The sequence below is a fragment of the Mustela nigripes genome, chromosome 1, assembly GCF_022355385.1.
Source record: "Mustela nigripes isolate SB6536 chromosome 1, MUSNIG.SB6536, whole genome shotgun sequence".
In the NCBI taxonomy this organism is placed as follows: Eukaryota; Metazoa; Chordata; class Mammalia; order Carnivora; family Mustelidae; genus Mustela; species Mustela nigripes.
The window spans coordinates 48,002,552-48,022,046 of NC_081557.1; the positions used below are offsets into that span (position 1 = coordinate 48,002,552).

The 19,495-nt window shown below is 49.6% G+C and overlaps 1 protein-coding gene across 1 annotated transcript in view; it reads right to left on the reverse strand.

Moving 5' to 3' along the window:
* Positions 1-19,495, reverse strand: part of XNDC1N (XRCC1 N-terminal domain containing 1, N-terminal like) — a 40,368-nt gene that overhangs the window by 4,172 nt on the left and 16,701 nt on the right. The window contains 14 exon segments of the mRNA XM_059409873.1: positions 9-136; positions 742-934; positions 4,494-4,586; positions 5,248-5,410; positions 5,502-5,702; positions 8,312-8,486; positions 9,578-9,742; positions 10,821-11,033; positions 12,798-13,517; positions 15,390-15,411; positions 15,413-15,433; positions 16,356-16,464; positions 17,131-17,258; positions 18,990-19,062. Coding sequence (XP_059265856.1) covers positions 9-136; positions 742-934; positions 4,494-4,586; positions 5,248-5,410; positions 5,502-5,702; positions 8,312-8,486; positions 9,578-9,742; positions 10,821-11,033; positions 12,798-13,517; positions 15,390-15,411; positions 15,413-15,433; positions 16,356-16,464; positions 17,131-17,258; positions 18,990-19,062 — 2,404 coding nt within the window.

Below are 19,495 nucleotides of genomic sequence, written 5' to 3' on the forward strand. Positions count from 1 at the left end.
GGCATCACCTGAGAAGGTAGAAGAGGGCCTTGGGGGAGGGCAGGATGTTGAAGGGCACAGGTAGCGTCAGGCCTTCTCGGAAGTAGGACAGGTAGAGCTTGGAGCGAGCAAACTTCCATTCCACATCCGCGTCATCCTGGTGCCAGGAGACAGGGGCTCTGCAAGGCCACTTTGGTACCCAGCCCTCCTGCTCACCCCGTCTGTCTCAAGCTCTCCTGGTTTCCATGCCTCTTTAGCAGTGTGCCCACTGCTGTCTTCCCATTCCCATCTATCATCCGCATTCCCCTGCCTGGCTCCCCCTTCCCTCTCTTCCTCCCCACTGTCTTTCATCCTCTGACATCCAATTCCTGCCTATGCTCTCCAGCCTACCTACCTACCTACCCTCTGCTCTCCAGCCTACCTACCTACCCTAGCCTATGCTCTCCAGCCTACCTACCTACCCTAGCCCGTCCATCTTCTCTCTCCCTTCTCATGTTCCCACCTACTTTTCCACAATGCACCCTTCCTCCAAACCGTGAAGGGGAAAGAGCACCAGACTTGGGTCTGGAGAAACAAATAGCATCCCTAAGACCTTCATTTTAGAGATGAAGAAAATGAGGCCTAGAAAGGAACTCCTGCCCCAAACCACAAAACAAGACAAGAGTAGAGGCCAAGCAGGAGCCCAAGTGTCGGGACTTCTTGCCTTCTTTTCCTCTCTGTTCCTGGGTCCCTTCTCCCTGGCCTCAACTGGCCTCTGCTCACCTCAATCTTCTGGAAGGAGTTGGTAATCATGGCAATGAGCATGTTCAGCAGCACAATGACCATGACGATGGTAAAGATGCCATAGAGGGCCCGGCCCACGAATTCAGGCACCAGAAACTGAGGCATGTCGACGACGCTGTGCTCCTCCATGCCGAACATGGTCCAGAACAGAAACTGGAATGTCTCGTTGAAACTGGCACATGCGGCCGAGCAAAGGATAGGATGTGAGGGCAGGAGGAGAGCCTGAGTGCCAGCGAGAAACACTCCTCCTCCCCCTCCAGGACCCAGCCAAGGGTGTTCTGCCACACTGGCCCATACTGACTCTTGTCATTTCTGAGTTTACACTCATTCTTTCAGTAAACCAATATTTACTGAGCATATAGTAGTGCCAAAAGTGCTAAGGATGCAGCCATGAGAGAGTAGGGGCATAAAGACCAGTTAAGAAATTTGTGGTTAGGGTGCCTGGGTGGCTCATTTGGCTGGGCGTCTGACTATTGATTTCAGCTTAGGTCATGGTATCAGAATCGTGGGATCGAGCTTCATGTAGGGCTCCGTGCCGAGCATGGAGCTTCCTTGGGATTCTCTCTCTCCCACTCTCTCTGCACCACCCCCTCAGGCTTGTGCATGCTGTTTCTTTCTTAGAAAAAAAGAAGGCAGGAAGGAAGGAAAGAAAGGGAAAGGAAGGAAAGAAACTTGTCATGGTCTGGGTGAGAGGGGATGGTAGTTTGGACCACAGCAGTAGCAATTCCAGTGCCACCTCTTCCAGGAAGCCCTTCTGAGCTCTCTTCTCTACCCCCAGTCAAATGTGCGCGTCTGCTAGTCGCTCAGACCCTACAACATTCTCCCTCTTCTCAAATTTATTTGTGAATCTGTCTTACTCCCTCTACCTCAGCCCCAGTTCAGGCCTCAATTACTGCTGCTGCCTCTGCGGCTGGTCTCTGGCTTCATTTTCTTATTATTCCATCCTCCACTTGGCATCCAAGGTGTTCTTTCCAACTGCTGATCAGACGTATTGTACTTCTGCTCGTCAAGCCTTAAACACTCCTAATTGCTTTCGGGCTAGATGCCTCCCATACAACCTCTCTGAGATGGTTAGCAGAAATGTCTTTGGCTTAATTAGGTGCCACCCATGAGTGAACAGCCCAGGAGAGGTGGCCTGTGACATTGTGGAGTGAGTGGTATCACCACAAAGCAGGCTGGGATGGTTTGTTGCTGCCCCTGGTGGTGATATTCATGGTTTAAACTGTGTAAGCTCAGTTCCTTTAAGCTAGCATCCCAAAGGTGGGATGTGAACAATGGTTCTTAGTAAGAGGAATGGTCTGAACAAAGCCTCCATTTACGCTGGAACTAATGACAAAGTCTTGACCAATATCCACAGGCCCCAGAGTGGCTCCTTCAGCATCATCAATAAAACCATCCATAGTTGCACTCATGAAGAATTTATAATAGCATCTTTGCTTGAAAGGCCACTGGGAGCAAACTGGCCAGCCTGAGAAAACCCACGCTTCTCAGGAGGACGTTCGTGAGCTTGATGACCTGGCCCCTCTACCCTCTCCAGCTTCCTCTCTCAGAATTCCCTCCACATGCCAACCGTGGAAGACATCTTGTGATTCTCCAACCATATGTCCCCGCTTTGGTGCATGTTCCCTTTCTGCCCAGGATACCCTGCACCTTCTCTGAACCCCATAATCCTAAGAGATGGAGTCCAGATACTCCCCTCTCTATGAAATCCTTCCTGATTACCTAAGGCAGAAGAAGGAGCTTTCCCCTCTGGGTATCCTCAACATAAGCCTTCCTTCCTCACAGCAGTTAGTGCCCTGGATCAAGCTTATTTATGGACACTGGTGATCTTCTTTATGAGACTGAGACTGGTTCACTTCCTCTGTCTCAGCTTCCAGTGCCAGGGACAGGACTTCCTACAAAGAAGGTATCCGTAAATGGGTGTGAACTCAACAACAATAATGAAAAGCCCACCACAACTGAATGACAAGGTGAATGGACACAAAATGTGGGCAAATGAATGAATAGACATTGAATGAGTGAATAAACAAATACAAGAATTATTGGCCATATTTGGCAAGAACTAAGTATCAAGAAGAGTAATGAACTGTAATGGATTCTTATAGTTAAAAAAAGTCTTTGCATCTTCAGTGATTTTCAGAAAAGAAGAGAGCACTTCTTTATAGAAGGATGCCACAGATAGAACAGCAGTAGAAGATCACCGGGATTCATGTATGGATGTTAAAGCCACAGAGTCAGAGATCCAAGGGAACAGGTTGGTCACACGGTCTCCACATATCTTTTCATTGCTAAATGAGCATCCTTAGCAACTTAACAGTGAAGAGGTTTGCTAGACCAGTAGACCCGACAGTGGGCTACACTGGCATCTTCTGTCTCCCAATGGGATGCAATGGAAAACCCACATCAGTGCCTAGGTGTGTTCTTGCCAAAATTGCTTAACTTGAATCTTCCCACGAGGAACTAGTCTGATAAATTCTGACTATGGGCCACTCTCCGCGATAGATCTTGATCCATACTCTTCAAAAAAGGTTCATTTGTTATGAAAGACAAAGAAAAGATAGAGGCCGTGTTGCAGATTAAAGGAGACTAAAGAGATAGGACAACAAAATGGAACACATGGCCCCAGATTGGATCTCAGATTTTTAAAAAGCTAGAAAGATTTTTTTTTGGTGGGGAGTGGGGCACCTGGGGAAGTTGGAATAAGAACTACACAGTAAATAATAATTTAGGATCAGTATCAAATTATTTATTTCTTTTTTTTTTTAAGTAAGTTCTATACCCAGTGTGGGGTTTGAACTCATGAAGCTGGGAGCAAGAGTCCCATGCTCTATTGAATGAGCCAGCCAGGTACCCCTTCGTATTAAATTTTTAAAGTGTGGGGACATAGGGTTGGCTCAGTCAATAAAGCATGGGATTCCTGATCTCAGGTTCAAGCCCCACGTGGGGTGTAGAACCTACTTTAAAAAAAGAAGAAGAAGAAGAAGAAGGAGGAGGAGGAGGAGGAGGAGGAGGAGGTGGAGAAGGAGAAGAAGAAGAAGAAAGAAAGAAAAGAAAAGAAAAAATAGATTAAAAGATTTAAGATTTTATTTATTTAAGAGAGAGAGAGAGAGCAAGAGCAGGGGAGGGGCAGAGGGAGATGGAGAAGTGGACTCTCCACTGAGCAGGGACCCTCCACCACACACACACTCACACACACACACGTTCTATCCCATGACCCTTAGATCATGACCTGAGCCAAAAGCAGATGCTGAGATGACTAAACCACCCAGGTGCCCCAAAATAAATATAAATAAATGTTTTGAGTGTGATCATGGTCTTATGGTTATGTCTTAGGAGATCTGAAATATTTGGGGGAATGTTTGCAACTTTTAAACGTTTCAAGGAAAAAAAAAAGAATAAGGAGAGCAATTGATGGAGCAAAATGTGGCAAAACATCAGTTGCTGGAGCTGGGTGCAGGGTGTCTGGGTGTCCACTGTGCTTTAACTGGTTCCGTAGGATTGACATTTTTCGAAATGATAAGTTTGGGAAGAAAGTGAGTGAGTAAATGAATGAGTTAGCAAACAAATGAATGAGTGTGATTCAGTGAGACAGAGAATTAATTATTGCCCCAACAAGAGATTAATTATAAGAGAATAGAAGAGGAAGGAGAGGAAGGCAGAGGTGATCACTAAGCCCCAGGTGGTTGTGTTCCCAACCCCCACCTGCCCATCCTGTCTCTGCCCCAGCGTACTTGCCCAGCCGTTCTGTCTCCTGGTAGGGCACATAGATGTTGTTGAGACCACAGAGAAAGGCCGTCAGGATGATCATGAGGATGAACATGAACCTGACAGGGGAGGGGATGGGGACAGGTCAGAGAAAGTCTCCACCTTGGGAAAAGTCAGGTTCTGGGAAGAGGGATTGGGCGATATCCTCCCAGACTCAGTATCTCTTGACAAATATTCCATTTGGTGACTACTAAGAATAGAGAAATTAGGGATGGGAAAGGAGAAGTCATTTAAAATGGTGCCGGGGGCGCCTGGGTGGCTCAGTTGGTTGAGGATCTGGCTCTTGATTTTGGCTCAGGTCATGATCTCAGGGTCCTGGGATCAAGCCCCTTGTTAGGCTCTGTGCTCAGTGGGAAGTATGCCTAAGGAGACTGTCCCTCTCTTCCTCTCCCTCTGCCTGCCTCCCCGCACTCACACTCTCTCTAAAATAAATGAATAAATCTCTAAAATAAATAAATAAAGCAAAATGGTGCCGAAGCAGGAGCTCTTCCTTTAGAATGAAGGGTAATGAGTTGAAGCAATGAGATCAGGGGATGGGCCAGTCTCCCAGGCAGGGGCTGAGATGTGGATCAAGGATGAGTGAGTCAGAGTCCTACTGGACAGGATTTACCATCAGCACAGTTAGAGCCACACAGTGTGGGTAGCAGAGGGCTGGGGAGTTTCACAGAGGCCATGGAGTCTATGACAGGGAAGGTTGCTCTGAGCAGGGACCGTACACACCGGATCATGTCGTCAATCATCTTGCCAATGGAAATCTGCAGAGTGCCCAGGGACTCGTGAGCCGGCAGAATGTAGGCCAGGCGGGTGAAGCTGAGCATGCTGGTGACAGCAAACAGCACCTCCGCCAAGAACTGGGGGTCCTCCGTGTGCCACTCACTTCTCTCTGTGCAGGGTGGAGTGCGGGCTGAGGCTGAGAGCCAGGGGAGTGAAGGGGCTGGGGGATTCGGGCAGAACCGGGCGGGGGAGAAACTCACCAGCTGTGGTAAAATAGCGGCAGGCAGCCCCATTGGGGGCATCCCGGCAGTGCTTGTGGGCAAGGCCAGCAAGGAGGAGGCGCAGCGCGAAGGCTGCCAGGTACAGAGACAGGATGACCATGTCCAGAAAGTTCCACCAGTCCAGGAGGTAACTGCGCAGGCCCTCAATCCACACCTCCTTGCACTCAAACCACAGGAAACCTGAAGGAGGCGGTAGGGGAAGAGCTAGGTTATGGTGTGGGAGCACCTACCATGGCGGGCAGAGATCTAAAATACCACAGGGACAGAGTTGATAAAACATATAAGCATGCAATCTATGGAAGGACAGAGTGCTCCTCTGTGGAAAAAAAAAAAAAAAAAAGGCTCCTGGGGCACCTGGGTGGCTCAGTGGGCTGAGCCTCAGACTTCTGATTTGGGCTCAGGTCATAATCTCAGGGTCGTGAGATCGAGCCCCATGACAGGCTCTGCGCTGGGCATGGAGACTGCTTCAAGTTCTCTCTCTCCCTCTCCTTCTGCCCCTCCCCACCTCACTTGTGTGCTCTCTCTCTCTCTCGAAAACAGAAACAAACAAGTAAAGCCTTCTGGCTGAGGCAGACTCCCCTGGGGTGCGGCCTGCACTGATGATTCCAGGCAGCTGATAGGCATAAAAAACTAACCCCTGGGAGAGGCTGATACTGGCCAGGAATGATTTAAATCTGTTTCTCCCTGCCTGCCACCAAATAAATACTGGACAAATATTTTGAGAGTATTGATTTGAAGGGGCTCCAAATTATCTGCCTGCTCTGAGTGCCAGATCTGGGGATGGGGTATCACAGGAGCTGGACCCCATTAGCCAAGTAATCCTGCTGCTTTGTACCCTTCTCTATTCCCTAGAGACAAGCGTGTGTGGTTTCCGTCTGCCTAGAAGGGACTGTTTGATATGGCCCAGGTTGAATACTACCTCCTCTTCAAAGCTTTCCCTATGCAGGTGGGGTGAGTTCCCCCTGCCCTCAGCTCTCACAGCGTCCTTCAGATCTCCGTGGTGCCATCAGCCACCGGGCGCTGTGGGATATCTCTTTCTGAATCTGTCTCCCCTCACCTCTTCTGAACTTTGAACCGCTTAATATCAGGGACCGTGTCTGATTCATCTGCTTGTCCACAGAGCCCAGCGCAAGGCCTAGGAGTCACCATGAAGCCAACGTTCTTAAGCTCCTATCATGCACCAGTGGGGTCCGGAGGTGAGTAAGACAAATACAGTCCTTGGCCTCCCAGGATGCTATCAAGGGAGACAGGCAAGTTGCCCAGTGGTGACAGTCCAGTGTGGTAAGTGCTCAGATCAAGGAGTAGGGGAATAGAGAGGCTGTTTTGGGAGTGTTTAGGAACGGATCCTTACCCTGATTTGGGGGCCAGGGAAAGCTTCCCAAAGGAAGTGACCTTTAAGCTGAGATTGGAAGGAGGGGCAGGGGGAGTGAGCCAGGTGCCAGGGCTGGGAGACCCTCTTGTGAGCCTGGGGTAGATGTTGCATGGGTAGATGGAACCATATTTAATTGATTGGGGCTTCACTCACAGTAGGGTAGCAGCAAGCCCTTAGTGCATGAAGAAATGCAGTTTTGTTTCCTAAGACATTTCTTCCCCCGTGGGCAGGAACAGAATTGGTTTTATCTCCACTTAGCATAGGTCCGTCATGTTTAGTGAATCACTGGATGAGAGACTTCTCCTCTTGTACTGCTATTGTTTTCTTCTCCAGAGGTCCTTGGCCAGATTTCCTTTTGGGCATCATTGACTGGCTTGGTACTGGGTGGAGTAGTGGACTCGGTCTACTGGCAGCTCTGGGGGTTTGCTAACTAAGCTAGAGCTGAATGAGGAGCGGACAGCTGAGGAAATGGCCAACAGCCCAGCCTGCTGAGCTGACCAGCCAGAGGCTAAGTAGGGCTCTGGGGTTCTCATAATTGCCTTTGCTGAATTGTTTAAGAATACTTGATTCTGCTCTAGACGAAATCGGATGGAATGGATGAAACTCAAACACTGAGCGTAGATAAGTTATTTGGGTGACGTGTTGAACAAATAAAATGGTTAGAACATATGTGGGTGAACATACAGAGAAAGGGATGGGTGGACTCCGAATATTTGTGATGTGCTGAATGTACACGCGGCAGAGGAAGCCCTCAGGAGTCGTTGGTTTTGAAGTCAGCTACCCCTGGTAATACCCATTCGGGTCCTCGGTGTCCTTCACACAAGGATTGTGAGGCAACTCATAACCGCCCATCAGGATGGCTGGCAAGCGTACTCTGTGGCCAGATACACTCATCCCCACGTCTCTCCCATAGATGAAGCATTGGGCCCAGCCAAGTTCCAGCTGTCAGAGCCCCTGCTCAGACCTCCACTTGGCTCCCCCTAACTACGCCGTCCCAAGGATAATACCATTCAGGGATTTAATAAGCTGTATGATGTAGGCATCTCAGTTTGGTGTGGGAGCTCTTCTGTTCCGTGGCTTTTAGGACTAGGTTGCCTACTGGTGTACTGGCAGGCTACTGTGACACCAGGGTACCCTCCCACCTGACACTATGGACTCATGTCTTATTTGTGAGAGGACAGGAACATCCAGAGTGGGGCAAGTATGGTACCCTTGCTCAGGGAGTCTTATCACAGGGCTAGATCCCCTAACTAGGGGTGAACAGAAAAGGTCCCTTGGTGTGAGAGAGCCCAGAGGAGTTTGATTATATGTTCATCTACAAGGAGAACCCCCCCCCCCCAACTGGCGTACTTATTTTGAAAAACAGAGAGGAAGCTCATCGGGGGACTGCTACAAATGAAAGCCCTCACCCATGTACCTGTGACCCAAACCATGTGTAGGGAGGTCTCCCAGACGCTCTGGCTGCGGCCGCGGAAGGTACTCAGTTGTGTCTCCATGGCCAAGGACTCGCCCAACAGGAAAAGGAGGAACCACAGGTAGGAGGCGGAATGCAGCAGGAACTTCAGCACTGGGATCTTCAGTAGGCGGCCCAGCTTGGGGGCAAGGAGGGAAAGCATGGCTCATCTCGGAGGTCTGTCCTATCTCCCTGCTTCCTGGGAGCTTCCAGACTCCTCCTTTCACTCATGTACATATTTAGGTATTTACTGAGCACGTACTACATTTCATATCTATTTCCTTCACAACTGAATGAGTATAAGTCTCCATCAGTACTCCATTAGTACTCCATGAGTACTAGTCTCCATTTTTTCAACTAAGAAACTGAAGATCATAGAGTTGAAGGAACTTCCCCTTGGAGGTCCCACAAACTCCTTGAGTTCAGGCTCAACTGAGTTAAAAAATAAATTCATCAACTTCTATCCCAAACTTGGTCATTTTCCTCCTCCTGTGTCCTCATTTTAGACAAGGGCCACCTCCCCAGTTCCTGCCCTCCCCCTCCCCCACCCCATCCTCATGCTTCTAGTAGAGCAAGCTTTTTCAAACACACAGCTAATAGGATCGCTCCCTTCCTTAAAACCCTACAATGGCTTCCATCACTGCTCATAAGGCTCTGCTAGATCTGGCCCCTGCCTGCTTCCCACCACTTGCTATTTCTACTTATGCTTTAGCAATGCAAGCATTCTTACAGTTTCACTCATCCTTGATGTTCTCCCCCAACCGCCCCCACCCTACCCTGGCCCTTCCAAAATGCTGCTCCCGCTTCCCTGGAGAACCACTCTTCTTGTTCCTCACCCAGCTAACCTTGCTCACTCTTCGTTAAATCCCCAGGGCCGGGCCTGACACCCGGCTCACAGCAGGGTTTCAAGGAGATACTTGTTGAGATGAAGGAATAAAAACGTCTAGGTCCGTAAAGGCTCTCAAAGAATTTGTAGGCTGGGGTGGGGGTCTCTTTAGGAGAGCACAGGGTTTATATAAAGAAAGATCAGGCTTTGGAGGCAAAGAGACCTCAGTTTAAATCCTGACTGTGCTGTTTTGTATGTCCCCTGGACAAAAAGAGCACTTCTGTTCTCCATGCCTCCTCTATAAATCAGCGTCAGACTGACTTCCCAGCACCCCTTCAGGGGACTCAATGGACATTAGCAAAAGGCTCAAGAAGTGGCAGTTATCATTAATTTATTCTTGGTACCCGGGACTTGGGCGCCAGCCAGTAGCCAAGGCAGAGGAAGGGCATGGTGAGGAAGATGAGGAAGGCGACAAAGAGCTTCCAGATGGTGGTGCTTCCACGCCAGCCAGCCAGGTTCCCACACCAGATGGAGGACAGGACTTGCTGGCAGATGGGGTGTGCTACAAACTAAGCAGAGATGGCGGCGCGTGAGCAGAGTGGGTGTTACCAGGAAGGGAAGGAAGGGGAGCCAACTGGGGCCGTAGTCCTTCTTTGCCTGCCAAAGATTGAGCCCTATTTCTTTTCTTCTCAGGCCAGCCAGCTCAGAAGAGAGGCATCTCCTTTGCTCTGTGACCTTGGGCAGACCCCAGACCCCACCCCTCTTTGGGCCTTAGTTCTTAGTCTATGAAGGAGAAACTGAACTCAAAGATTTTTCTGGACTCTCTGGATCCCACATTCTTTTTTTCTTTCCCTCCCTCCCTCCCTCTGTTTCTTTCTTTCTTATAATCTCTGTACCTAATATTGGGGCTCAAATTCACAACCCAGAGATCAAAAGTCCGGTGCTCTACTGGCTGAGCCAGCCAGGCATCCCCAGATCCCATGTTCTTGAATTTAAGGCAGCAATGGGTAGAACTAGGTTCTCAAGTCCCAGAACCCTCAGGGGTTCCTGTCCTGTTAGAGATGTGGGGCACCAGTCTTGAGGAGGGGAGGTGCAGGAAAAGTAGGGTTTGGTGTCCTGGAGGGCAGGGCCAGGGAAGCCATTATGAAGGAAGATTTTTGGGTAAGCTCCTGGTTGGATTGGATACCTGAGGGAGGGGAGGCTAGAAAGGAGCATGTCTTTAGCTCACAGGGACAGGCAACTAAGGAGGTGGGGAATAATGGAATCACTTGGTATCTAAGCCCTCGGAGATCTAATCTAATCTTGCTGAATAGAGAGATACTGAAGTCTAACAACAGAAGACGACTAGACAAAACTTACACCACAGGTCAGAGGCAGAGCTGAGTAAAACTCAGATGTCTGGGCTGAAGGTAGGGTCCTGGTGGGTTGTGTGACTTCCAAGGGCTGGGTAGAGGTTAGGGGCTTTAGACTAAAGGTAAGAAGGGAGGTGAGGAGACCCACAGGGCCAAGAGCCTAGACAGAAGGGTGCTTGGGATCCGAGTCTAGGAAGTCAGGGAGAGGACTTACTTGTGCTGCCCAGGGAGACACCTAGCCGTGGCCAGGCAGGGCTGGGGGTAGGGTAGGGGAGGTGGGTAGGGCCCAGCTGACCCGCTTCTGGTTGTAGTTGATCGCCAGTCGCAGCCTTGCCAGGTTGGGGATGCCTTCCTCAAAGGCCTGGCCCAGGCCCTCAGCCTCAGGTTCAGTCTCGTTGTCCTCATCCTGGTCATTGAGCACTGCAGTGACCTCGCTCTGGTTCCGGCACATACCCAGCAGTTCAAAGCCATAGTCCTGGCTCAGCGACTCCAGGGCAATGTACTCGGGCTGCAGAGGAGCAGGTACACGTGGACCCTGGCGGACCCAGTCCCAGTAAGCCAGCCCCACTTTCCCGACAGTAGGCCTGGGCCTGCTCCGTCCTGCTGCGGGCTAGCACTTCCCCACATCTGGTGCTCCCCTGAGTCATCTGTTCCTTTTTTCTCTGCCACTCTAGCCCTTGTCCTTGCTATGAGGTGCCTCTTGTGTCATCTTTGCTTCTCTGGTGCTCCTGCTGCCTCATCACTGAGTCATTATGGCCCAAACCCTCTGCCGCCTTTGCCTGTCCCTTGTACCTCCCCCTTCTAGTCCCTGTTTCCTGTCCCACTTCCCGTCCTGTTCTGCAGGCCTCCCTTGTGTTCATTTTGTTCATTTTTCTGAGCACCCACCTTACATGAGAAGCTGACCATTTTAGCAGCAGACCCGGGTAGGGCAGCTTTTGCCTCCACTTTACTCATCCTACCCTTGGTTTGACTCAGGGCCACAATCCCAGGGTGAATCCAGGACAGAATTGCAGAAGGCGAGGCCCGAGCCCAGCGCTGTCCCCAAGTGGTGTCGCATGGGGTAAGGGGCTGGAGAGTGGGGATGACAGTCTCTGCTGCCTCCTTCCGTGGGGCTGCTGTGAGCATAGAGGGCAAGTCCTTCGGAAGAACCCCTCTTTTCTACTTGTGAAGTGGGGGCTCTGAGTCCTCCACAGCTCTGATGAAGCCGTGCTCTCTCCCTGGCTCCGCTGGCATGGACCCCCATCCTGCCTTCGGCCTCTCTTCCAATAGCGTTGTCTGTTTCCCCACCTAATGAATGGTGATCTTGAGAATGGGGACCACGTCTGCCTGGCACATAGGGGATGTCAGTGGGTGGGTGAAGGACGGAATGGCGTAGTGGTATTTGGGGTCCTGACAAGTCCCTACCACTGGACCTCCATGTTCTCTGTCCTGCACAGGCCCCTGCACTCACGGCCATGTCTACTTTTTCCTATCCAACAGCCTTTGCTTACACTGCACCCCTACTGCAAATATCCTCCTGACCCCTCTTCACTTGTATTTAAACCGCCTGGCTGTGCAGCCAGCTTCATTCTGCTTCTTCTGAGGAGTCTGCCCTGAGCACAACAGCTGTAGCCTCCTGACCTCTCTTTTCTGGTTCTTGCAAGCCATATAGCATTCTGCACAGAGGCACGAAGTGAAGCTGGGCATCCTAGGAGTGACCTTCCCTGCTTGGGATTGCAAGCCTGGGGGCTCAGCACACAGTACTCAAACCTCCTGTGGGACCTCGCAGGTTTTTAGAAAGGACGGGTTCCACTGAAGGTCATTTCTGTCTCGCTGCTTTTCTGTGTTCTCCCTCCTCCCTTAGACCCAGGGCATCCCTTGGCTGGGGTTTGTACTGCCCACGTAAAACTAAGTGGCCCTAGAGTGATGGCTCTCTGCCATTAGAATGAGATCCCCCTTCAGGGTAGGATTCTGTAACTCCCCATCAAAGTGGAGGGTTATGCAGGTCCTGATCTCAGGGTCTTGGGATTGAGCCGCACACGGGCCCCCTGCTCAGTGGGGAATTCTGCTTCTCCCTCTCCCTTGATCCTCCTCCCCGCTTGTGCTCTGTCTCAAATAAATAAAATCTTTTTTAAAAACAACAACAACAACAACAAAATGGAGGGTTACTAAGAACAGAACAAGGCCTCATCATCTTTGTTGTTTTCCATTCCCCAGAACCCCCACCACACCCTGCCTGTGTGAAAGGACAGATATGAGGGACCAAGGGCAGGAAGGAGTATGAGAAGCCGACCTTAAACTCGGGTTCCTTGCGTGCAAGACGTTTGAGCTCCCGGCTGAGCTGGAAGGCAGCCAGCATGGCGTCCTCACTGGCCAGCGAGAGGTGGGCCCTGCTGGCCATGCCGCGGTAGGTGTTGATGCGGGACAGGGAGAACTTCAGCAAGTCATAGCAGCGGGCGTTGCTGCACTCAAGGCAGGCGCAGGAGACCGGGTGGGGCCGGGCAATGGTGTGGCCCTGCTCCATGAGCAGCTGGGCGATCTCATACAAGTCCTTCTGGCAGGCCAGGGTGAGGGGAGTGACACCAGGGGCAAAGCGCGAGCCATCGATTGATGAGTCAAAGAAGGCCAGTGAGAAGGACCTAGTGTCCACTTTGGGGCCCTTCTCCTGTTCCAGCCGGGCCAGCAGGCGCCGCACTGCGGCCGGCTGGTTTGTGTCCACTGCCACCAGCAGGGCCTCGTGGATCTGCCGGAAGTCAAACTTGACATTGGCCAACAGCACATCAGTGATGGCCTCGTGGCCCAGCCGGATGGCCAGATTGAGAGCTTCCCTCCAGGAGCGGTCCTCAGCCTCCTCCACGTTCCTCAGGGGCCCACCTGGCCCGCTGCCTGATGCTTCGACCCCCGACTCCAGCAAGTGCTGCACTAGGCCCAGGTGCCCCTCCTGGATGGCAGCCAGGAGTGGAGGTGGGAACTTCAGCTTCTTGTTCACGATCTCCGTCCAGGTGGGCTGTGGCTGGATGAAGGAGGGAGAAGGTGGGACCCCTGTGTGGGACCCGCCCATCTCCAACCTCCTTTGCTTTGGGGTCTCCTTGCCCTTCCACCTTTCAGCCCTCAGCCTAGACACCATACTATTTTGCTTTTGCCCAAACACATACGAACATGTTGAAGTACACTTAATGTAGTATATATGCTACATTTCTGAGCACTTCCCAAGTACAGCAACTCACTCATTACATTAACCCTGTGAGGTAGGAGCGATCATGCCCCCTTCAACAGGAGAGGAAACTGAGGTACAGATATGCTAAGCCACTTACATGAGATGGGGACCCAAGCAGTCTGGCTGAGGAGCCGGTGTTCTTAACTCCCCTTTATGCTCCTTTGCAACTCAAATAGGAATTACTATTACTAGTTTTGGATTTTTGGAATCTTTACTAATTCACAACACCCAAAATGTGGAATATAATAATGTAAAAAAATAAATCCATTTTTTTTCTTTTAAGAAGGAAAAACAACAATGCTACCTCCTTTAGCTATGTAATACTCTGAAATTAATTTCTACATCAAATATACATCCTATACTCTGGTATATATGGTTTCTCTAATGTAATCATCTTACATAACAACAATATAAATGTTCCCCAAAAGATTACATCTGTGTAGGGGATAAATTTCATTTCCGTATTTTCTAGGAATCAGTCACTTTGGAAACACCCTTTCATACCATAATAATAGCTTCTTGTATAGATTTGTTACGTTGTTAATAAATACCCCTTTTACTGAAATACTGGTATTTAGAAAATGGGTCTTAGTTGAAAAAAGCATCATTTTCTTTAAAAAAAAATTGGCCTAAAACTATACAAATTTATTCTTACAGTTCTAGAGGTTAGAACTCAGAAATCAGTATCATTGGGCTAAAAAGTCAAGGTGTTGGCAGGATATGGTAGCCCTAAGGGAGAATCCGATTCCAGCTTCTAGAGCTATGTTCCACACATTCCTTCGTTTATGGCCACCTTCTCCATCTTAAACACCAGCAGCACTGAAGATTACAAACGTTTCCTTAGTCACCATTTTATTGTGTATATTCTTAGGTGAGGAAGGGCCAGGCCTGGGTCTGGCCAGGGGCCCCCTTCCTCCCTACAGCTGCCACCCTCCCAGGAACCCAATACAGTGGGCCCGTGTGGGTACCCTGAGAATGGGTAGGTTAAAGCAGGTGGACAGGGCTGCATAGAGAGTCTAATGCCAGATCTGCCCAGGACCCAGCTCCCATTTTGTTGACTTCATCTCCCAGCTGCTCATCCCTCTCAGAGTCCCAGAGCCTCTGAAAGACAGGTCCAGACATGTCCATGCAGGAGGGTCTTTGACCTGGGCTTTCCCCTCCCCTCAGCTCTGTCCAGGCCTCCTAGCAGATCCTAATGCTCCTCCCCCACCAACCTTCCCTGCCTTTGTCCTCTCCTACTTTGGATGGCACCTGTACCTCAGAGCTGTCTCATCCCTCTCTTGCACCAGCCCTAGCAGGTACAGCAGCCCTAGCAGCCCCCGCCACTACTCTTCTCTCTGGGCCCAGGCTTGGGGCTCCAGGGGCTCTCTTCCACCAATGAGGCAATATCCATCACCTGCATGGCAGCTAGGACATCCTCTCTGCCCTGTGGCTGTATCAATTATGGCCAGAAATGGGAGCAGGATAAGGGAAAGTGGGAGAGCAGGCCTCTTACCGTGAGGAGGTCCATGGCTGCACCCGCCTATGCTGGTAGGGACGGAAGGACTTAACTCCTGCTCTGTCCGCTCCCCTGACTGTGCCCAGCTTCCTTTTTCCTACCTTCGAGTTCAAAACCCCGCCCTGGGCCCTCCCTTTGCCAGGACCAGCTGCTCCCCCTCTGCCCTGTACCCTGGAGACCAGAGGAACTGGTGAGTACCACACAGTGGAAACTTCTGGGAAAGGGGAGAGGACATAGTTGCTCAAGAAAGGTGGGAATAGAACTGAGAATGTCACAGGTGGAACAGACCTTAGAGACCCTCTGGTCCAACTGCCGCATTGTACAGATGGGGATTGGGATTTGCCCGAGATTCCGCAGCCGAGCCTAGACCCATTCCTTAGTCATCAACCCATCTGATGCCTTGAATGGCTCTGCAAGTAGGAGAATGGGGGTTTTCTGTTACTGAGGGTTAATTCTGGGTCCAAGATGAAGAACTTCCTTCAAGTCACACAGTAACACTGTTACCTGATTGTACCTTGGGAGGGAACCCACACAGGGTACTGGGAGTTAAGGTCATGGGATGCTGGAGGTTAGTCTCATGCTCAAAAATCACTCTTGACTTCCAAGTAAATCACAAGACTTATCTGCTAGGCAGTGCTTTTATTTCACTCAATCTCAGTTTTCCTTCCAGGAAAATGGGCACGAGGATGCACATCACTCACTGAGAGGAAGGCGTTCTGGATTATGTCCCAAAGCCCTAGAGAGATCACCAGTTCTACCCTAGAAGTTCCAGAGGGGAAAAGGATAGGGCTGTCTTGGGAGAACAGGGTGCCATGGTGACAGCAGCCTTGACAACTGGGAGTAAAGAGTAGGCTGGGCCCAAAGGTGCCCTCAAAGAGTCCTGAGGGAATGAGTGCATAGAAGGGGAGAGGACAGCTTGCCCTTATCGGCTCTTCTCAGCTGTCATGAGCTCCACTCCCCAGCGTTACTCACAGAGGGCAGGGGGACCAAAACCACAGGACCTCATGGCTCACGTCTGAGGAGTCTCCCCACACATGCTGGCATGTTCTTCTACTTCTCCTGCTGAGAAGTACAACTGGCAGAGAGGGCACTGGACCCAGGAAGCGGGTGGTGAGCTCTCTGGGGAGGATGCCCACAGTACTGACTGCGACGAAGATGGTGATGAGGAAGGAGAGGCTGGCTGAGGTGGGGAGATCTCTCCACAGGTGGCAGCGTGCTGGGGAAGAACCTCAACACTGAAGGAGCCTAAGGGGGAGAGAAGGAGGTTAGCAAAGTCGGGCCAGCTCCCAGGCACGATGCCACCCCAGTGTAGCTCTTTCTGTGGGAAATTTGTTCTGGCTGGATATCCTACACCAGACACTGTCTGGTCGTGAATCGGCGAAAATTTATCAAGGGTTTCCTGTAGGCCTTACACTGTGCCGGGAGCTGGGGGGCGGAAACCTAGGCCTCTCCTTCTGGACTGTAGAGTTCAGGTGTAAAGATAAACTATGGCCACAAGTGACTGTGATACAACACAGAAGTGAGAAGGGCTGAGTGCAAGGCAATCTGAGAACACCGCTGGTCCAGCTGGGAAAGATGAGCTGACAAGATCAGAGAAGACCTGGTAAACAAGAACCATTTGAACAGGGACTTAGAGAATTGGGACACGGGGGAAAGAGTTGGGAAGGAAATGCTAGGCCCTCTCTGACAGTATTTCCTATTGCTTTGTTTCGTGTTTCCCCTGGGGACAGGGCCTGTGTCCCTTCCTCAGCTCAGCCAGCATAATATAAGCATGTACTCCAAACCGACTTGTATGTAACTGTGGAGAAGACTGGGGTCCAAGCTCGAAATGTTCCCTGGCAGCATTCCCAGGTCTTCTAGTCCTCCTGCAAGTAGTAGTCCCACAATAAGCCCTGGGCCCCAGCAGCTCACCTGCACAAATGGGGCACAGGGCAGTATCCTGGATCCCACTGCTTTGGGCCTGGCGTCGGTGGTATTCTCTCTGCCCTGCTTTTGCCATCCCCCGCTGCTTGGGCCGTGAGTTCGAGCTGGATAAAGGCCTGTGAGAAAGAACAGTTAAAGACCAGCTATTAGTAAGAGGCTACAAGGGCTGAAGGAGCCTTGAGTTTGGATGGAAGAGTGTGGACTCCTTAATGTGGAGCCAGCAGCCCTGGCTGGAGTCCTGGTTTTCCCAATTGATGTATCCAACCTCAGGGAAGTCATTTAACCTTGAACATCTGAGAACAGAAGTTCTATTATTGCTTTCAGGTTTTTAAAATTATTCTTTTATTGGGATATAATACATATCCAATAAAATTCATCCTATTAAAGTATACTATTCAACAGGTTTAGGATATTCACAAGGTTGTGTAACTACCGTGACTATCTAATTCCAGAACACTTTTATCACCCCAAAAGGAAAACCTAAACCCATTAGTAGTCACTACCCCCACCTCTCTTCCGCCTCAGATCCTCGAAACCACTAATCTACTTTCTGCCTCTATGGACTGACTATTGTCACTTAGCTTGTTTCAAGGTGCAACCATATTGGAGCTTGCATCAGTACTTCATTCTTTTTTCATGGGTGAACAATATTCTGTGGTAGGAATAGACCACATCTTGTTTATCTGATCATCAGCTGATGGACACTTGAACTGTTTAGACTTTCAGTGATCATGAATAATGCTGCTATGAGCCTTTGTCTATATGTTTTTGTGTGAACCCCTATTATCAGTTTTTTTTTTTAAAGATTTTATTTATTTATTTGAGACAGAGAGAGAGAAGTACAAGTGGAGGAGGGGAAAGGCAGAGGGAGAGGGCGAAGCAAGGCTCCCCACTGAGCAGGGAGCCTGACTCAAGGCTCAATCCCAGGACCCTGAGATCATGACCTGAGCCAAAGGCAGATGCTGAACCGACTATCAGTTTTGGGGGTCTATTCCTAGGAATGGAATTATTGCGTCATACAGTAACACTATGTTTAGCTTTTTGATGAACTGCCGGACTGTTTATCAGGGTGATTTTAATATTTTACATTTTCACCAGCAGTGTATGAGAGTTCCAATTTCTCCACATCTTTGCCAACATTTGTTATTGTATTTTTTTTTTAATTTAAATTTAAATTTTTAAAGTAAGATCTACAACCCACATGGGGCTTGAACTCATGACCCAGAGATCAAGAGTTGCGTGCTCTACTGACTGAGCCAGCGAGGTGCCCCTGCTATTATTCTCTTTTTCATTACAGCTATCGTACTGGGTGTGATCACTGTGGTTTTGATGTGCTTTTCTCCGTGGCTAATGATATTAAGCATTCTTTTCATGTGCTTATTGGCCATTCCTATATCTTCTCTGGAGAAAAGTCTATTCAGATCTTTTGTTCATTAAAATTTAGGTTTTCTTTTTATTGTTGAGTTGTAAGCATTCTCTATGTAGTCTAGAAACAAGTCCATTATTAAGTATGATATGCAAATATTTTCTCACATATTATGTGGGTTCTTTTTATTTTCTTGAATGTTCTTTGAAACAGAAAAAGATTTCAAGTTTAATGAAGTCCATGAGATACAATGTACTTATATTCAGATTCTAATTCACCAAACAGCTCCCTCCTTATTTAACTGGCAACAAGCGGACAAGGATATCTTCTCTCTAATTACCCTTTAGGTCCAGACCCTGAGATCAACATACAGACACAAGGGTGCTCTGACCCAACTAAGACACAGTGGGGGAAGAGTGACAGGTGTAGAAGGGCAATAGGTTTGGGGAGGTGATCTGGTCTTTCAGCCTGACCTACTCACCTGCGGGCTTGTACTTTCTGTCTCTTTGTCCTGCCCACATGATTCTCTGAGTTCTGCTCCTCTGGTCTGAGCTCTGTGTTAGAAGTACACATTAAATCTAGCATATTAACAACAACAACAAAAAATATATGATGTTCCTTCTTGTTTTTTTAAGACTTTATTTATTTACTTAAGGGAAGGATAGAGAGCATGAGAAGGAGGAAAGGGGTAGAGGAGAGGGGGGAAGCAGATTCCCCACTGAGCAGGGAGCCCAACATGGGGCTCGATCCCAGGACCATGGGATCATGACCTGAGCTGAAGTTAGATGAGGAACCAACTGAGCCATCCAGGCGTCCCATGCTTTGCCTTTGAAATATTTATCACAGTTTGAAGTTTTAGACTTACTTGTATGGCATGGAGAAGTCTCTCAGTTAGGGAAAGAGCACTGCTATTTTACTTACTGTGGCATCCCTGACACCTAACATGGAGCCTTGCACATAGAGATGTTCAATAAGTATCTATCAAAT